The sequence below is a fragment of the Heteronotia binoei genome, chromosome 12 (genome assembly GCF_032191835.1).
Source record: "Heteronotia binoei isolate CCM8104 ecotype False Entrance Well chromosome 12, APGP_CSIRO_Hbin_v1, whole genome shotgun sequence".
Lineage (NCBI taxonomy): Eukaryota > Metazoa > Chordata > Lepidosauria > Squamata > Gekkonidae > Heteronotia > Heteronotia binoei.
In genome coordinates, this window is record NC_083234.1 from 57,554,984 (window position 1) to 57,568,997 (window position 14,014).

The following is a 14,014-nucleotide window of genomic DNA, read 5'->3' on the forward strand; positions in this document are numbered from 1 at the left end:
AGCCCAACTAAATCAGTGGGATTTGACTGTAGTAACTCTGTTTAGGATTTCACTAGAAAAGAGGAAGGGTCCATTAGCACATTAAAGACTAACAAAATTTGTGGCAGGGTATGAGCTTTCATGAGTCACTGCTCACTTCTTCAGATGCAGAATTTTACTGACAAACTGCCTTCAGGTGACATTTGTTCGGTTCCAGGATGAGCCTCAGAAGACTTCAGGCTTCCTCCTGAGGGCTCCCTCACTTGCAGAGTTCCCAGTTTGTATTGAGGTGTTTGGGGTTTTTTTGCAATGTTTGTGCTGTGTGAAGTGGTACGTTGCAGTTACTTCCTTGCTTACATAGCAGGATTTGAAGTTGGGGTTAGCTGATGTGGATAGATGGTTCAGCTAGATGGCCATTTCGATTCTCCCATCTCTTTTCCATGAAAGCCAAGATCTCAGGCATTTTGTATTCTCTGCTTATGCAGTGACCACACAGGTTCAACATAGTAAATATGCTACAGACCAAGGAGAAAGATCTGCAAAACAGTATGGCAAAACTTCATAATTCTCAAGAGGGATCATATGTTCCTGCAGCTCTCAAACTATATAAAGCTAAAATGCTTCCTTAGTTGTTATATGGCTCCTTTATGGGGCCACCCAGCACATATTTTTGCACCTAAAGAAAGATTTCAATCTAAGTTCTTAAAAACCATTTATAGTTCTCTAGATGTGTGTCAAATGCCAGGGGAAGACTGGAGACAGGTTGTCTAAAAGTTGAAGCCTGGGTTTGTGTTCAGTCTATTTATATAAGGCCAAAGGGACATCTTAACCCACAAGGTTTTACTCCCTCTGATACAGTGAGACAATTCCCAATCAAACTGGTATAATTATGTGTAGAATTATCTGCTGAGAATTGGTCTTTCTCCCCAGGGAGTTATCTTATCCTGTGGAATAGTCCAGGCAACAAAATTAGTTAAGCAGAGAACTGAGGATATAGAATACCAATCCTTTCTCTCTAGCTTACAAAATACTGTGATGAGGGCAAGCATTAAAAACACAGTTGAACCGGCAAACTATTTGACATAGTTGGAAATAAGAGTATAGGAGAGCCTTCACTCTGACAAGGTGCTCTGCCCTCCCTTCTGGTGTACTTGAAGGGAATTCTAAGACTGTTCCTCGCACAGTAAGGCTCTGTACTTGCCTGTTAAGGGAGATTGCGACTACAGAACACATGTTTTTCATATGCCTGTATTATAACGTGGCATTGAAAAAAATTGGGCCTTCAGAAAGCTAAACTTGAGTTCCTTCTATCTGATAGACACCCCCAAGATTACAAGTAGCCAGTTTTTGTATGGTGATACTCAGGTATGGAAATTGCCTGATAGTTAGATAATAGGTAGTTATGGTAAGAAGATAACAGATGAAATTTTAAACTTTTTAAAAAATGTTTTATTCACGTATTTTAAAATCTTGGAAATGTTGTATGTTTGTATTTTCCTTCTGTATGATTGACCTAAGGACTGATATAATAATAAAACAGTCCACAGAGGTATATGCACCATGGTCCATGCATAGTCCTTGTCACATTTTCATTGTGTATGAAAATCAACCCACTGGCAAAGCAATGTTAAGACTAGTTTGATTATTACAGAAAAAGGCTTTGCATGCATTCCATGTAGTTTTTAGTACAAGCAGAGACATGAGATCTGTGAAACAAGGCACTCTTTGAGCTGAGAGAGAGGTCTTCAAAGATTTCTTAGATGTATAGAAGCCTTGTTCAGGCGCTTTGCTGTGAATGTCTCCATATAAAATATTTTAATTCAAAGGCAGATGTATGCAGTGTTTCAAATCTTGGCAAGTGGAATATGAGTTGGTTTTTCACTTGGTTTCATCTGAGGGAAGGTTGGTTTTTTTTACCATCTGTGTCTAACTGGCTTCTTGTCCTAGGTTGGGAGACTTCTTCAGCAGCTGGCGATGACTGGTTCTGAAGAAGGAGATCCTCGTATGAAGAGTAACTTGTGTAAATTCGACAAAGTAAGAGCCAGGATTGTACAAACTGTATCTCTCTATGTGTGATATATTCTTATCCTGTGTAACATTAAACCCAGAGATAGTGCTGCAGAAGTCTTTTCCAGGATACAAAGAATACCCTGGCACTCCCCAAAAGTCTTTTGCTGTGCTCTTTCTCTGAGCTTTGGGCCTACTAAAATAACATAGGCCATGCCTGTTTGTCCATCCAGAATGGGATTGCCTACTCTCTGGCAGCACTCCAGGATCTCAGGGTGGAAAAAGGTGCTTACTCGGTTTTAACCCATGTAGCTTTTCAGAGTTGAAAAGTGGGAGTAGCACACAACTAAAAGAATTTTAGTCAGCTATACAAATGTTAGTCTCTAAATCTGCTACATTTGCAGAGATTTGCGTATACAAAAGAAAAAATGGGGGGAAACATCGATTTTAAAAAATTATATTTAGTTTTTTTTTAAAAAAATCGTAGGGAAGATAGTTTTTGGTCTATTAAAATTTCTCTTAGTTATTCTAACCAGTTAATTGTGCCCTAAATGTTTGCAGTGGCACCTTTAAAAAAGCACAAGAGTGATGCCTCTTGTCCTGTTGTGTTTCTTTTCCCTTGTGGAGTTTTATGTCTTGTCAGTTTTATGTTGCTTCTCTTATCAGTGCTTACTCTCTGTTTTCTTATGCTGTGCTTTTAAAGGTTTTGGTATCTTCGCCCTTGTTTTTACTCTAATACTGTGTTTAATGGTTTTATTCACATGCTTAACTTTGGGGCAGAGGATAGTTCATTGTTTAGCTTTTTATTGGCTTTGTCAGTTGCTGTGGATTTCTTTGGGAAGGGAGAAAAGAAAAATAGTAAATATCAAAAGAGGTAATCACTATTAACAGAATGTTGAAAATGGCTCACTGAAGCTTGGATTTTTCTCCTCTCTTTGCAGGGTTGTGTAGCTGCATTTCTGGATGTTGTCATCAGTGGACGTGCAGTGGAAACACCTCCCATGTCCTCTGTTAATCTTCTGGAAGGGCTGAGCAGGACTGTGGTTTATGTGACCTATAGCCAACTTACTGGCCTGGTAAATCACTGGACTTTTTGGTGGGATTCTGCAAATATTTGCTGAATGTCCCTTCCCCACCCCCTTTTTTGTGTGTGGGGGAACCAGCACATGTGGGTAATACTTCCTGCCTGTTCTGATGGTCCCTGCATTTTCAGGTCAGCTTTATGAGGAATGTCATGTCCGGTGACCAGCTGAAGGAGGATCGGGCAGCTCTGGAAAACCTCCTATCAAATCTGCCCCAGAGCAAGCCAGGAAAGAGCAGCAGCCTGGAAATGACCCCTTACAACACCCCACAACTCTCGCCAGCAACCACTCCGGCCAACAAAAAAAATCGATTGCCTATAGGTAAGGAAAGTCAAAGTAGGGTTTTTTGCAGGTTTGCTTTTCCCTCTCCCTTTGTTACAGGGCACTGTCTTTTTAAAATATTCTAATCCACAGAACTGTTTTTTGCACTGATGTGTGCTAACTGACCTCTCTGTACCTTCTGCAGTGCCATATAAATATTCTGAACAAGTTTGTAGGGTATGCAGTAAGATAACCTCAGATGTTGGCCTGGTTTTTTGCCCCTTGTTGGTGCCCTGTTTGAACAAATGTTGCCCTCTGGAGCAATTCCAGCAGTCTCCTGAAACTGCAGGGAAACTTATCTGCAATCATCAGTCTTCTCATTGAGGAACCGCCAGTAAGGTTGCAAGGAACCACAACATTCCCCAGAATGCATTTTGAAAGCTGCTTGTGTAGCATGTTGCTGGATATCTTAGTACCTCAGTCCTTTAACAGCAGTACTGCTTAGGACCTCAGAGTCCTACGCTCTTGACAGGATCATATGGAGTGTTTTACTGAATAGATGCATGGAGTGGAATGGGATCAGAAGGACATCTAAGCCAACTCCTCTGGCTTTGTTTCTCTGGATAGTATCCTTCTAGTACTCTGTTGGCTTCGCTTCTACCTGTGTGTGGAGTTTGCTGCTGGAAATAGGCAGGGCTGTAAAAATATTTATTCCCTTATCACATTTTTATCTTGCCTTTCCTCCCAGGTGCCCAGGATAGTGTAAATAGAATCAACCTATTTTATTATGTTGATTCTGCACAGTAGTCTAGGACGAGCACTCAGGAATTTTTTCGAGGCCACTTACTGAGTTCAGTACTTGGTATAGATTTCAGCCCAGGTCTCTGTGGTCCATGTCCACTGGGTCATACTGGTCTCGGTTGGTAGCATGTGAACTCATTAGTTCTAGGACCTTCAAAGGCTTATTGGTCCAGCTTTCAAAGGCTTATTGGTCCATTGGTTTTTTTTTTAGTTGAATACAATCTTTATTCCTTGGTTGAAGGATGACACAGGCTTTTGTATCAAATGCCCCATTTTTAAATGCTGCAGAAAGAAAAAGTTGGGCTTTTGTTTTGGGAGGCCTTACATGGACACTCTCCCTCAGCCCAGAGCTGTGTGTACTCTGCACTGAAAAAAAACCCCTGAGTTTTGCTCCCAGAAAAATGAGGATTATGCGATTTGCCTAATCTATACAAATTAGGCTGATGTAATGTAATTCCCCTTGCATTTTGCTTAATTGCATCATCTGTGTTATATTTTAATATTGGGTTTTGTGTTCTTATCATTACTTAACATTCCCTTGGTTTCTGGGATTTTACCAGGTATTGCCCAGACACTTTTGAGCATATCTTGACAATTGTGTTAGTTTAACTTTACAAAAATGTTACTGAAGAAGCAGACTTTTGTAGCCATCTTTGTAAAACTATATTCCTCCATTAGGTTGGAACCAGTTACCCACCTTAGCAAGGATCACAGATTTCCCTTGCTTCCTACAGCAGTCCTTTCCAGCCGTGGAAAAGGTACATGGTGTAGTAGGCACACAGATCTGTAGGCTGCAGGAAGAGGGCAGAATTATTCCCTTTTGCTCTTCTGTCAGTGCTCTGCTGACAGAAGAGCCAGGAAGGGTGATTTTGCTTGCTTTTTTATTGCTATCCACAGATCTTCTTGGCTATTACTTCATGCAGGTCCCACAATCTCCAGAATTCAACTTTCCTGCCGCTGGAAGGGACTGGTGGGGGTGGTGGAAAGCTGTGGAAATCAGCGGCTGTCAGCAGCTTCCATTGATGGATCGCTTTATTCAACCCCCTCTGAAATAATTTGCTTTTATATTTACTTCACAACTGAATGAGTATTTCTCTTGTCCAATGGCTTAATTCCTCTTTCTTTTTAACACTGTCAACTCAGGACAACAGTTGGCAGCCATCACTGCCTGGGACACTTCGGCCACCAACCTGACAGCTCACATAAACCTAGTAACCCCTTTTGGTGGGTAATGGAACCCTTCCCTCCTTCCTCTTTTTGTTAGCACCTCCATAAAGTCATTGCTGTTTTGTGTGCATGTTTGTGTCACCAGCTACCCTTCAGGCAACAAACACCTTCTTGCAGGAAGCTTGCTGCTTTTCTTTTTTTAAAAATAGCTAGAGAAAATGCTGAAAAACTTCAGTCAAAGTTAGTGCATGATAAACTGGAGCGCAGATTCAGAATGTGATTCCTTGAAATGAGTGTAAGGGGGGGGGGGGAAATTCCAGAGAGCCTCTACTTAGATTGCAGTTGTAGAATACCAACTGAGACCTGGAAGGGTCACCCATGATCTGAAGAGGTGCATTGAAACACTTTTGCATGCTTAGGCTGTCATGCTTTCTTTCTTCCATGCACTTCTTGTCCATCAGAAGTGGTTCCTCAGTAAATTTCAGGAGCAGCTCTCTACTTCTTTCCTGCTTGCAAAACCCACTGATTTCAGGCTATGTTGGTGTCATCATGTATATGCAGATTTTCTCTTGGGTTTTAAAAATGGCAACCTGGTTGCAAGTTTTTAAAGGAATGTATCCAGCAATCTGCTTTTCAGTTTAAAAAGCGGGATCTTTTGACTGGGTTGTTTAACTTCTGCTTTGCAGTGGTTAGCTGTGCTTTGAGCCAGTGTGTATAAAAGCAGCTAAATCAAAACTGTTCCTGGACGTACCACACCAGTCTCGGGGTGTGTGTGTGTGATTGTGTTTTAGTCTTCCCTCTCTGTGTTGGAAACCAGCATGTGAGTCAGCCTAGTGATCCCCTAGAAGTGCACATTTCTGTTCGCAGAAGGGTCCCCCCCCACCCCGGTTCAGGGACAACATTTAAACATACAACTTTTTCTTGTTAGCTGAAATAATTCAGTCCAGTTAGAAACTTGGACAACCTGCAACATGCATACATGTTAACTCAATTGAATCCCCACTGCTTACTTGGTTTCTGAATCAGAGTTTAGTCCAGGTTTAAAATCCTGGTTTGGCAAGAGGGTAGGTGGGAACAATGCTGGGTTCAGCTAGGAGCCCTCATATCATATATCATGGGTAACTAGAGCTAGTTTCTAACAGGTATTTTCTGCACCAGAAGAGCAGAGAGGACTTTGGCAACAAGTTAGCTTTCTGAACAAGTTGATTAGGTGTTGTTTAAAAGTATAATCTGGTGCAGTTTATGGTTTCCATGTGTGTATATAAAGTGTTTAAGTTTCTCTCCAGTTTTGCTTAGCTTTCCTCCTATGCATCATGATTGCATTAAAAGAGTATTAGAAAAAGGCTCAGAGCTGCTAAACATTATTCTGCAAACCCTCCAGATGTTAAGAGTTGGTTGTTTAGGACCCAGTATGTTGTTAGTTGCTTGAGTTTAGTGATTGTCCAAAATCCAGAGCTCTGCTGCAGCTTGGGCATAGAGCTGTTCCAGCAGTTGTCACTTTAGCAGGATGTGCGGCCAGTGTGAGCTTTTTGCCATAGTGTATTATGTGGAATGCTCTCTTCTCTGCCATGAATTAGCTGTCGTCTTAAAATTTTCCAGAAATGGTGGGGTAGAGATGAAAGCACACACAGTGCTTTGTAATTGATGGTTAAGAGATGGTTTAAAATAGCAGAGAGCCCATATTTAAGATGTGCTGCGGTCCCTTTTCTCTGTATTCCATGTTTTGTCTTCAAGTGTCATGTAAACCTCTTCTCTGTATTGATGTGTTAGGGATTAGAATCACTGTTTAGCAAAGGAAAGGAAATCCTCTGCTGTTTGAATTGTAGACAAGCTGGAAAACTGGTCTTGTATCTTTTAAAGGGTTAGCGAGAGATGTAGATTCTGTGGAGCTCTCACTGTTGTTTCTGAAAGTACCCCAAATCTGTATTTTCAGCTCTGGAATTGTAGAAGCAGTGTAGATTTGACATGCAAACAATGGAGTGGGTCAGATTATCAGCTGTAAATGATTTTGTCAGGTTAGATAAGATTGGTTCAGACATAACCTCAAGTTTTGGATTATTTTAACAACTGCTAGTTTCTGAAACCAGTATTTCTAGGGGAGGGGCTGTGGCTCAGTGCTACAGCATCTGCTTGGCATGTGAATGATTGCATGTTCAATTCTTGGCATCTCCAGCTAAGAGGATCACATGATGGTGATGTGAACAAGCTGTCCCTGAGGCCTTGGAAAACCATTGGTAGTCTGATCAGACAGTTCTGACTACGATGGACCAATGGGAATTATATTCAGTATAATTCATGATTTGACTTGAAAGATGATCATCTGGACAAATATTGGCTTCACCCTTTTTGCTCTCATCAGGTGTCTGTGTCGTTGGGGAAAGGGTGAGGGAAACTCTGGGAAACAAGCTTGAATGTATGTGTTTATATTATATTATACATGTGTGGTTAATAAATCAGCATCAGGCCCATGTGTCAGATCCTGGTTAGTGGAGTAGCCCACTTCTGGACCATCATACCATTGTTGGTTTAAATACATTTTTCATGGTATCTGAACTGAGCCTTAGATTTCTTTATTGAAGAAAAGGATGATGAGGAATTGGCATTTAAGTTCCTTTGAAGTAGTAACTGGTACTAGCATTACTTGTGGAAGAGTATAAAGGGGGAGGAGAAGCATGATTTCGCCTTTGCAGAGGACCAGCTGCTGTGGATGCTATCATCCTTGTACTTTCAGAAAGAGGGAGTTTTTAGCAAATGGAAACATTTTCCCTTGCTAAATGAGGTGTAACGAAGGCCCATCAACCCAAATTCTTCTATGTACACAGCTCTTGTCCTCTGTTGGAACTTGCTATTGGACCTCTTGTGGTCAGCGACCATTTAGCTAGTTGGAAGGTGTATTGTTAAGGTTTTCCCTGATGCTTCTTGATGGAGAAGGAAGCTCCCATGTACTTCTACAACAACAACTGGAGGGGGGGATGTGACTGTAGCACTGCGCTGTCCATGTTCCTGTCCATAAATGTCCTCTTGCGTGTTCTCCAGTCTGCATGTGATAGAGAATGATTACCCATGCAAAGTCCTTCTAGAGTTTGCATTTGTTCTGTTTGGACCTGTCAAGTACCTTGTATAAAATGATCCCACAAATGTTCCAGCCACCCGCAGCAGAAGCCGGTCGAATATGCAGATGGACCAGCATGCTGACCACGATGGACCATCCCAGGAGACAATACAAGAAGTTCAACCAGAAGAAGTCTTGGTTATTTCTCTTGGGACTGGACCCCAAATAACTCCAGGAATGATGTCAGAAAATGAGGTATTGGACCATGGTGGGGTTGATAAGAGCTGTGTGTTGCAGGACAGGCTGTTGTCTCTAATACAGAAATTGTGAGCAGCCGTGAAATTCGGAATAGGTCTGCTGCCATTTTAAATAGCAGCCATCTGGCTGTGTTCAGCAATCATGAAGTAATACTTCCTTTTGTTTAGCCCAAATTCTAGGCTGTGTCCCTGCACATAACAGTTACTCTATAATTTTATGTAGATGTTGTAAGTATCAAATGTATAAGGCAGAGTGGAAGAAGAGTCTGAATACAAGATAAAGATGCATAACTCAAACCAGGTATAGAATGAGATATGTGGTTTTTGTTCCAATAGAGGAATAGGTTATGAATTTCCAGGACTGCACTGAGCGCAGGTCACATATCTTGAGATGTCATGCATTTGTTTGTGGGATCCTTTCATTAACTATATAGAAATCATCATCAGAACCAAGATATATTGACAGTCCCTACTAATGGTGGCAATTTTAAAAAAAATGTGTGGTGGATAGGTTTTTTCATTGCAGTTAGCCCAGCTGGACTTGATGAACTGTAGATTTAACCCAGCAAGGCATTCCAGGAATTCATAGAAGTTTTGAGGACCCTCTGGGTGGAAGTTTCATTATTCTCAACAGAACCCTCTCCACCATGTATGCTGAATAAACATTGCCAAACGTCAAGGGGTCACCTCCCCAATTTTGCTAGTCTTCCATTATTTCTCCCCTTCTAGTCTGTTTTGGAAGACAACTATAGACACCAATTCTGAATACACTATAATGGGTTCCTCAGCCTTAATGTCTGCTTTATCCTGGGCTTTGGTTAGTAGGCAAGCTGTTTTTCAGCATCTCAGAACTCTTTGCAGAAATAAGGCTAGCCTCGTGTCTGCCTGGCATGCCTGAGTTAAATGTCCTACATTTCTGCATATAATTAACTCTGCTGAGTAAGAGGCTCCCTTGATTCCTGCTGTGTTTAATAACGCTGAGCAAACGGGAGGAGTATTGCACTGTGAGCTGCTCCTAAAAAGCTTTTGATGTTGAAGGCCCAAAGAGGTCCTACAGTGAGGCTAAATTTCTGCCTTGGATATTTAGCATATAGTAAATGATTTTCTGAAATCCTGACTTTTATCTTCTTGCTGCCCTCCTAGGTTTTAAACATGCAGCTTGCTGATGGAGGGCAAGGAGATGTCCCTGTTGATGAAGCCAAACTCCACGGTAAACCTGATAAAACCTTGCGCTTTTCCCTCTGCAGTGATAATCTGGAAGGAATATCTGAAGGTGAAGGGTCACTTTAGTATCTTGTGTGTCAGACAATATTTAAAGGAGCTTCTTTCATTGTAGCTAGTGTGTATTTTGGCCTGTGTTGTAAAAGATGTGGTAATCTGCTCATTCCATTGGCTGATCTGTGTGGGGAACGTGTTCTGTCTTTGCACATCCTTCGTTGCGCTTACTGCTTGCATCTTTTTTCTTTACTGGGCTCAGATTAACAACAGAACCTCTCTCCACCAGGCCCTTCAAACCGCTCTAATTCTGTGTCCTCGCTGGATTTGGAAGGGGAATCTGTGTCTGAACTGGGTGCAGGCCCATCAGGCAGCAACGGGGTGGAAGCCCTGCAGCTTCTGGAACATGAACAAGGTATTGCTGTGAGGGTAAACTGGAGAAAGTGCAAACCATGTGTGCTGTCCTAAGCCCCTTGGGTGAAAGAGAGCCAATGTGGTGCAATGGTTAGAGGAGAGGTATTCACTTTGCAACTCACAAACTGCTTATGGCTCTTTCATATTCCATCTGTGTCTGTGCTTTTAAATTTGGGTTTCAGGGGGTTGTTCCGCACCTCTGAGGCTGCACCTGGAAATACACAGGTGCACTGGAAGTAGGGCAAGACTGGCAACCAACTTGAGTTAAAGCCACAAGAGGTAAGCCCTTTGAAGTAAAGAGAAGACATCCAGGAGAAGGAGGGAAGGCAGGAAAGTGAACAGAGGCAGAGAAGCCAAGGCAGGAAGAAAATGGCAGGCATACTGTAGTCCCCCAACTCTCTTGGTTGATGGTGATTGTGAATGTGGCTCTCTGCAAAGTGTGGCATGAGTAGTGCTGGGCTAGATGGCTGGGAGACTTGGATGGGCTTGACAGAAAGAAAAGCAACTAATTCAGCTCTCTGATGAAGGGTGCCTGTGTGACACACAAATACAGGCTTTTAGTACGTTATGTAGGTCCAGACACATATTATAACCTGGGTCCTAGGGCTCTGTGCCAATGGCAGAATCTTACGCTGGAGATAGGATTTTCTGCTAGCAGAAGGGAATCAAAGGATCCAGCCTAGTGTGTGAAGCAGCTCTAAACCAACACAAGCGCTAGATTTCTTTACCAGCACCGTATACAGCATATCATGTGTTTTTTTAAATCACTCTTGGTCATCTAAAGAAACTGGACTTCCATTAAATGTGAAGTTTTCTGATCAATTTTAGAAAAGTAACAACACTGTCTTTAAGGGTGGGCCGAGTCACACTTCCCTACTGTGGTGGGATTTTCTGTAGGCCAAGCTCTGCTTCTTCCTGCTTGTGCTGACACCATACCAAGCTCTGGCTCCTATCAGTCTTCTGCCATTCAAGCACCTGGCATATTTATCCAGTTAAACATTTATTCTCTGCATTAAAAAAAATACCCTGACCTAGATGATCCAGGCTAGCCTGGTTTCTTCAGGAAGTTAGCAGGGTCAGCCCTGGTTATTGCTAGGATAGGAGATCACCAAGGAAGTCCAAGGTTGCTACACAGAGGCAAGCAAGGGCAACTTCACCTCTGTTTGTCTTTTAGCTTGAAAACCCCACAGGGGGTTGCTTTAAGTCTTCTGCAACGACAAGTGAAAATAAATAAAAAGCCCCGTCTATGTGAAATATGGCTGTAGGCTGTAGGCAGGGTCTGTGAGGAAGCGACTTTGTAACTAGCTGTGTGGCTGACAGGCAGCTCTGTCTGTCAGAACAAACAGCTTGTGCTGGAAATGGGAGGGTCACTCTTGATATCTGTTTGTTTAGCATGTGTTCAAATATCGTCTCTCTTTTCTAAAAGTTATCTTTAAATATCAGTCGCTGTTGACTGACTACAGCTGAGAAGTATCATTGTGTAGCATGTAGTAAGTAATAATGAATAAAAATACTTTCCTACAGTGTGCCTTTACATCCCATAATGGAGTTCTTTCTCCAGGAAGAAGCCCTCTGGAATCCGAGTGGTGATGATTCCTACTTGTGTGGCACCATTTGCAAATGGAGACGGGAGAACTGTTTTGAATGAAGCTTCTTGTTTTCTGACAGCTACCACTCAGGATAATCTTGATGACAAGCTCCGTAAGTTTGAGATTCGTGATATGATGGGGTTAACAGATGACAGAGACATCTCGGAAACTGTGAGCGAAACATGGAGCACTGATGTCCTGGGGAGTGACTTCGATCCAAATATCGATGAGGACCGCTTGCAAGAAATTGCAGGTAATGTACACTGCTTTTGATGGAAAATATCTTTGGACAACACATTGATTAAGTGATATAATCACAAGCAAACCCATTTCTGCCTATCTGAGTTTCCTCTTGCAGTGGTTGCAGTTAGTGGTGTGAGGGCTTCTGATACTGTGATACTGATGAAGCTAAACAGAATTGGATCTTAGTACTGCCTGGATGGAGACTACTTGGGAGTCCTGTATAAGCCACAACAAAATAATTATCTTAACTTATCTCCTGCCAGCTGGAAGACTGAGACTGCTTACTAATAATATTTATTAATAAAATCATCAATACATCCAGTTAATCCACAGTTATAACCAAAAAATATATAAAATCCAGCAGCAAGCCAAACTCAACCAAGACCTTGGGTGTGAAGTGAAAGGGTTTCACCTTGTACTTGCAATTAGCCAAGCTGGGGGCCAGATAAACAACTGCAGGGAGCAAGTTCCAAATATCAGAAGTGGACACAAAGAAGGCCCTGTCCTTTGTAGCTCATCCCCCTGATCCCTGAAGGAGGGCGCAGTGAGAACAGGGCCTCTGCTGAAGATCTCAGTTGAACTTTGACAAGGGTTACTTCCCGTAACAGTGCCCTGCAGCTGCTAGGACAAAGGCTGGCCTAGGAAGGAACCATACACACTTAGGGATTGGTCTTCATACACATTACAGTAGGCATGTTGGGCCCAACTATGGCAAAGCTGCCACCTGATTCAGATATACTAGGCAAGCCTATGGTTGGGCATGGCACGAGCCCTTGTTTCCTTGCACTCTTGAGCCCTCTTGCTCTGACAGTCTTCTGCTCAGAGTGCTGGTTTGAGACTCCTTTGCAGGCCATAATTAGAAACTCTATGGCAGGGGTGGCCAACGGTAGCTCTCCAGATGTTTTTTGCCTACGACTCCCATCAGCCCCAGCCAGCATGCCCAATGGCTGGGGCTGATGGGAGTTGTAGGCAAAAAACATCTGGAGAGCTACCGTTGGCCACCCCTGCTCTATGGGTTGTGGAAGGCAGGCATCAACCATTATCTGCTGGGTCGGAAGCCATGAACTGGAGGGAATTGGGCACATGGTGCAGGAGGGGAGCATGCAAGCACAAGGTTTGTTCATGTAGTGGCAAACCACAGATTGGGTTTCCATGAGAACCCAAACCACTGCTTCTGCAGCAGGTTTATCATATGTATAAATCAACCTTTTGTCCATTTAATTTGGAACAAGAGTACTGGTTGGAAATGAGGATTTCTCTGTATGTGTTAGGCACAGTTAAGATGTTTTGCTGGTTTCTCCTTGTTGCTGTAGGCACAGGTCTGTGTTCCTTAGCAGGCAGGCAGTGGAGGATCCTTCCCTAAGGCCTCCAGGGGATTGGATAACGGTGGCTTTGGCATACCTCCCTGCCTTTTCAATGCTTTCAAGGTTGCTTCCGCAGGTGCAGCAGCTGAGAATATGCTGGGGAGCTTGCTATGCTTGCCCGGTTCAGGGTCAGTGTTGCTTGACCCCTGCACGGGTTCAACCATCTCGGAAACCACCAGCGAAGCTTGGAGTGTGGAAGTGCTACCGAGCGATTCAGGTCAGAATGCTTCACTTAAAGGACCCCTTGTCTGCAGGGTGGGAGCCTTCAAGGAACGCAGCCATCTGTCTGCTGCAGTAGATAGAACCAGTGGAGGGAGCTTGACTACGGCATTCAGATTTCTTCACTGGTTTTCCATCCCTTCCTTACCTTCAAAGGCCTTCACCTCTTACCTGTCTATCTTCCTTTCTTGTTCTGTCCCTTCCTTTGGCCTCTGTTCCTCCAAATTCAGTGCAGAGTGGGAGTTGCAGTGTTGGGCTAGTGCAGGGGTGGTCCTACTTGCTTAATATAAGAGCCTCATAGAATAAATGTTAGATGTCTGAGAGCCGCAAGACATGAACATCAGATGTTTGAGAGCTGTGAGAC

At 42.9% G+C, this 14,014-nt stretch overlaps 1 protein-coding gene across 5 annotated transcripts in view; it reads left to right on the forward strand.

Moving 5' to 3' along the window:
- The window catches only part of GAPVD1 (GTPase activating protein and VPS9 domains 1), a 52,188-nt gene that overhangs the window by 22,881 nt on the left and 15,293 nt on the right, over positions 1–14,014 (forward strand). The window contains exons 4-12 of one of the 5 annotated variants that reach the window (XM_060251762.1): positions 1,927–2,013; positions 2,928–3,062; positions 3,200–3,389; positions 5,274–5,354; positions 8,444–8,604; positions 9,750–9,816; positions 10,111–10,236; positions 11,904–12,077; positions 13,508–13,648. In XM_060251762.1, the coding sequence (XP_060107745.1) occupies positions 1,927–2,013; positions 2,928–3,062; positions 3,200–3,389; positions 5,274–5,354; positions 8,444–8,604; positions 9,750–9,816; positions 10,111–10,236; positions 11,904–12,077; positions 13,508–13,648 (1,162 nt within the window). Of the gene's footprint in view, positions 1–1,926; positions 2,014–2,927; positions 3,063–3,199; positions 3,390–5,273; positions 5,355–8,443; positions 8,605–9,749; positions 9,880–10,110; positions 10,237–11,903; positions 12,078–13,507; positions 13,649–14,014 lie in introns of all 5 variants that reach the window. The other 4 variants (XM_060251761.1, XM_060251764.1, XM_060251763.1 and 1 more) reach the window with 4 other exon arrangements.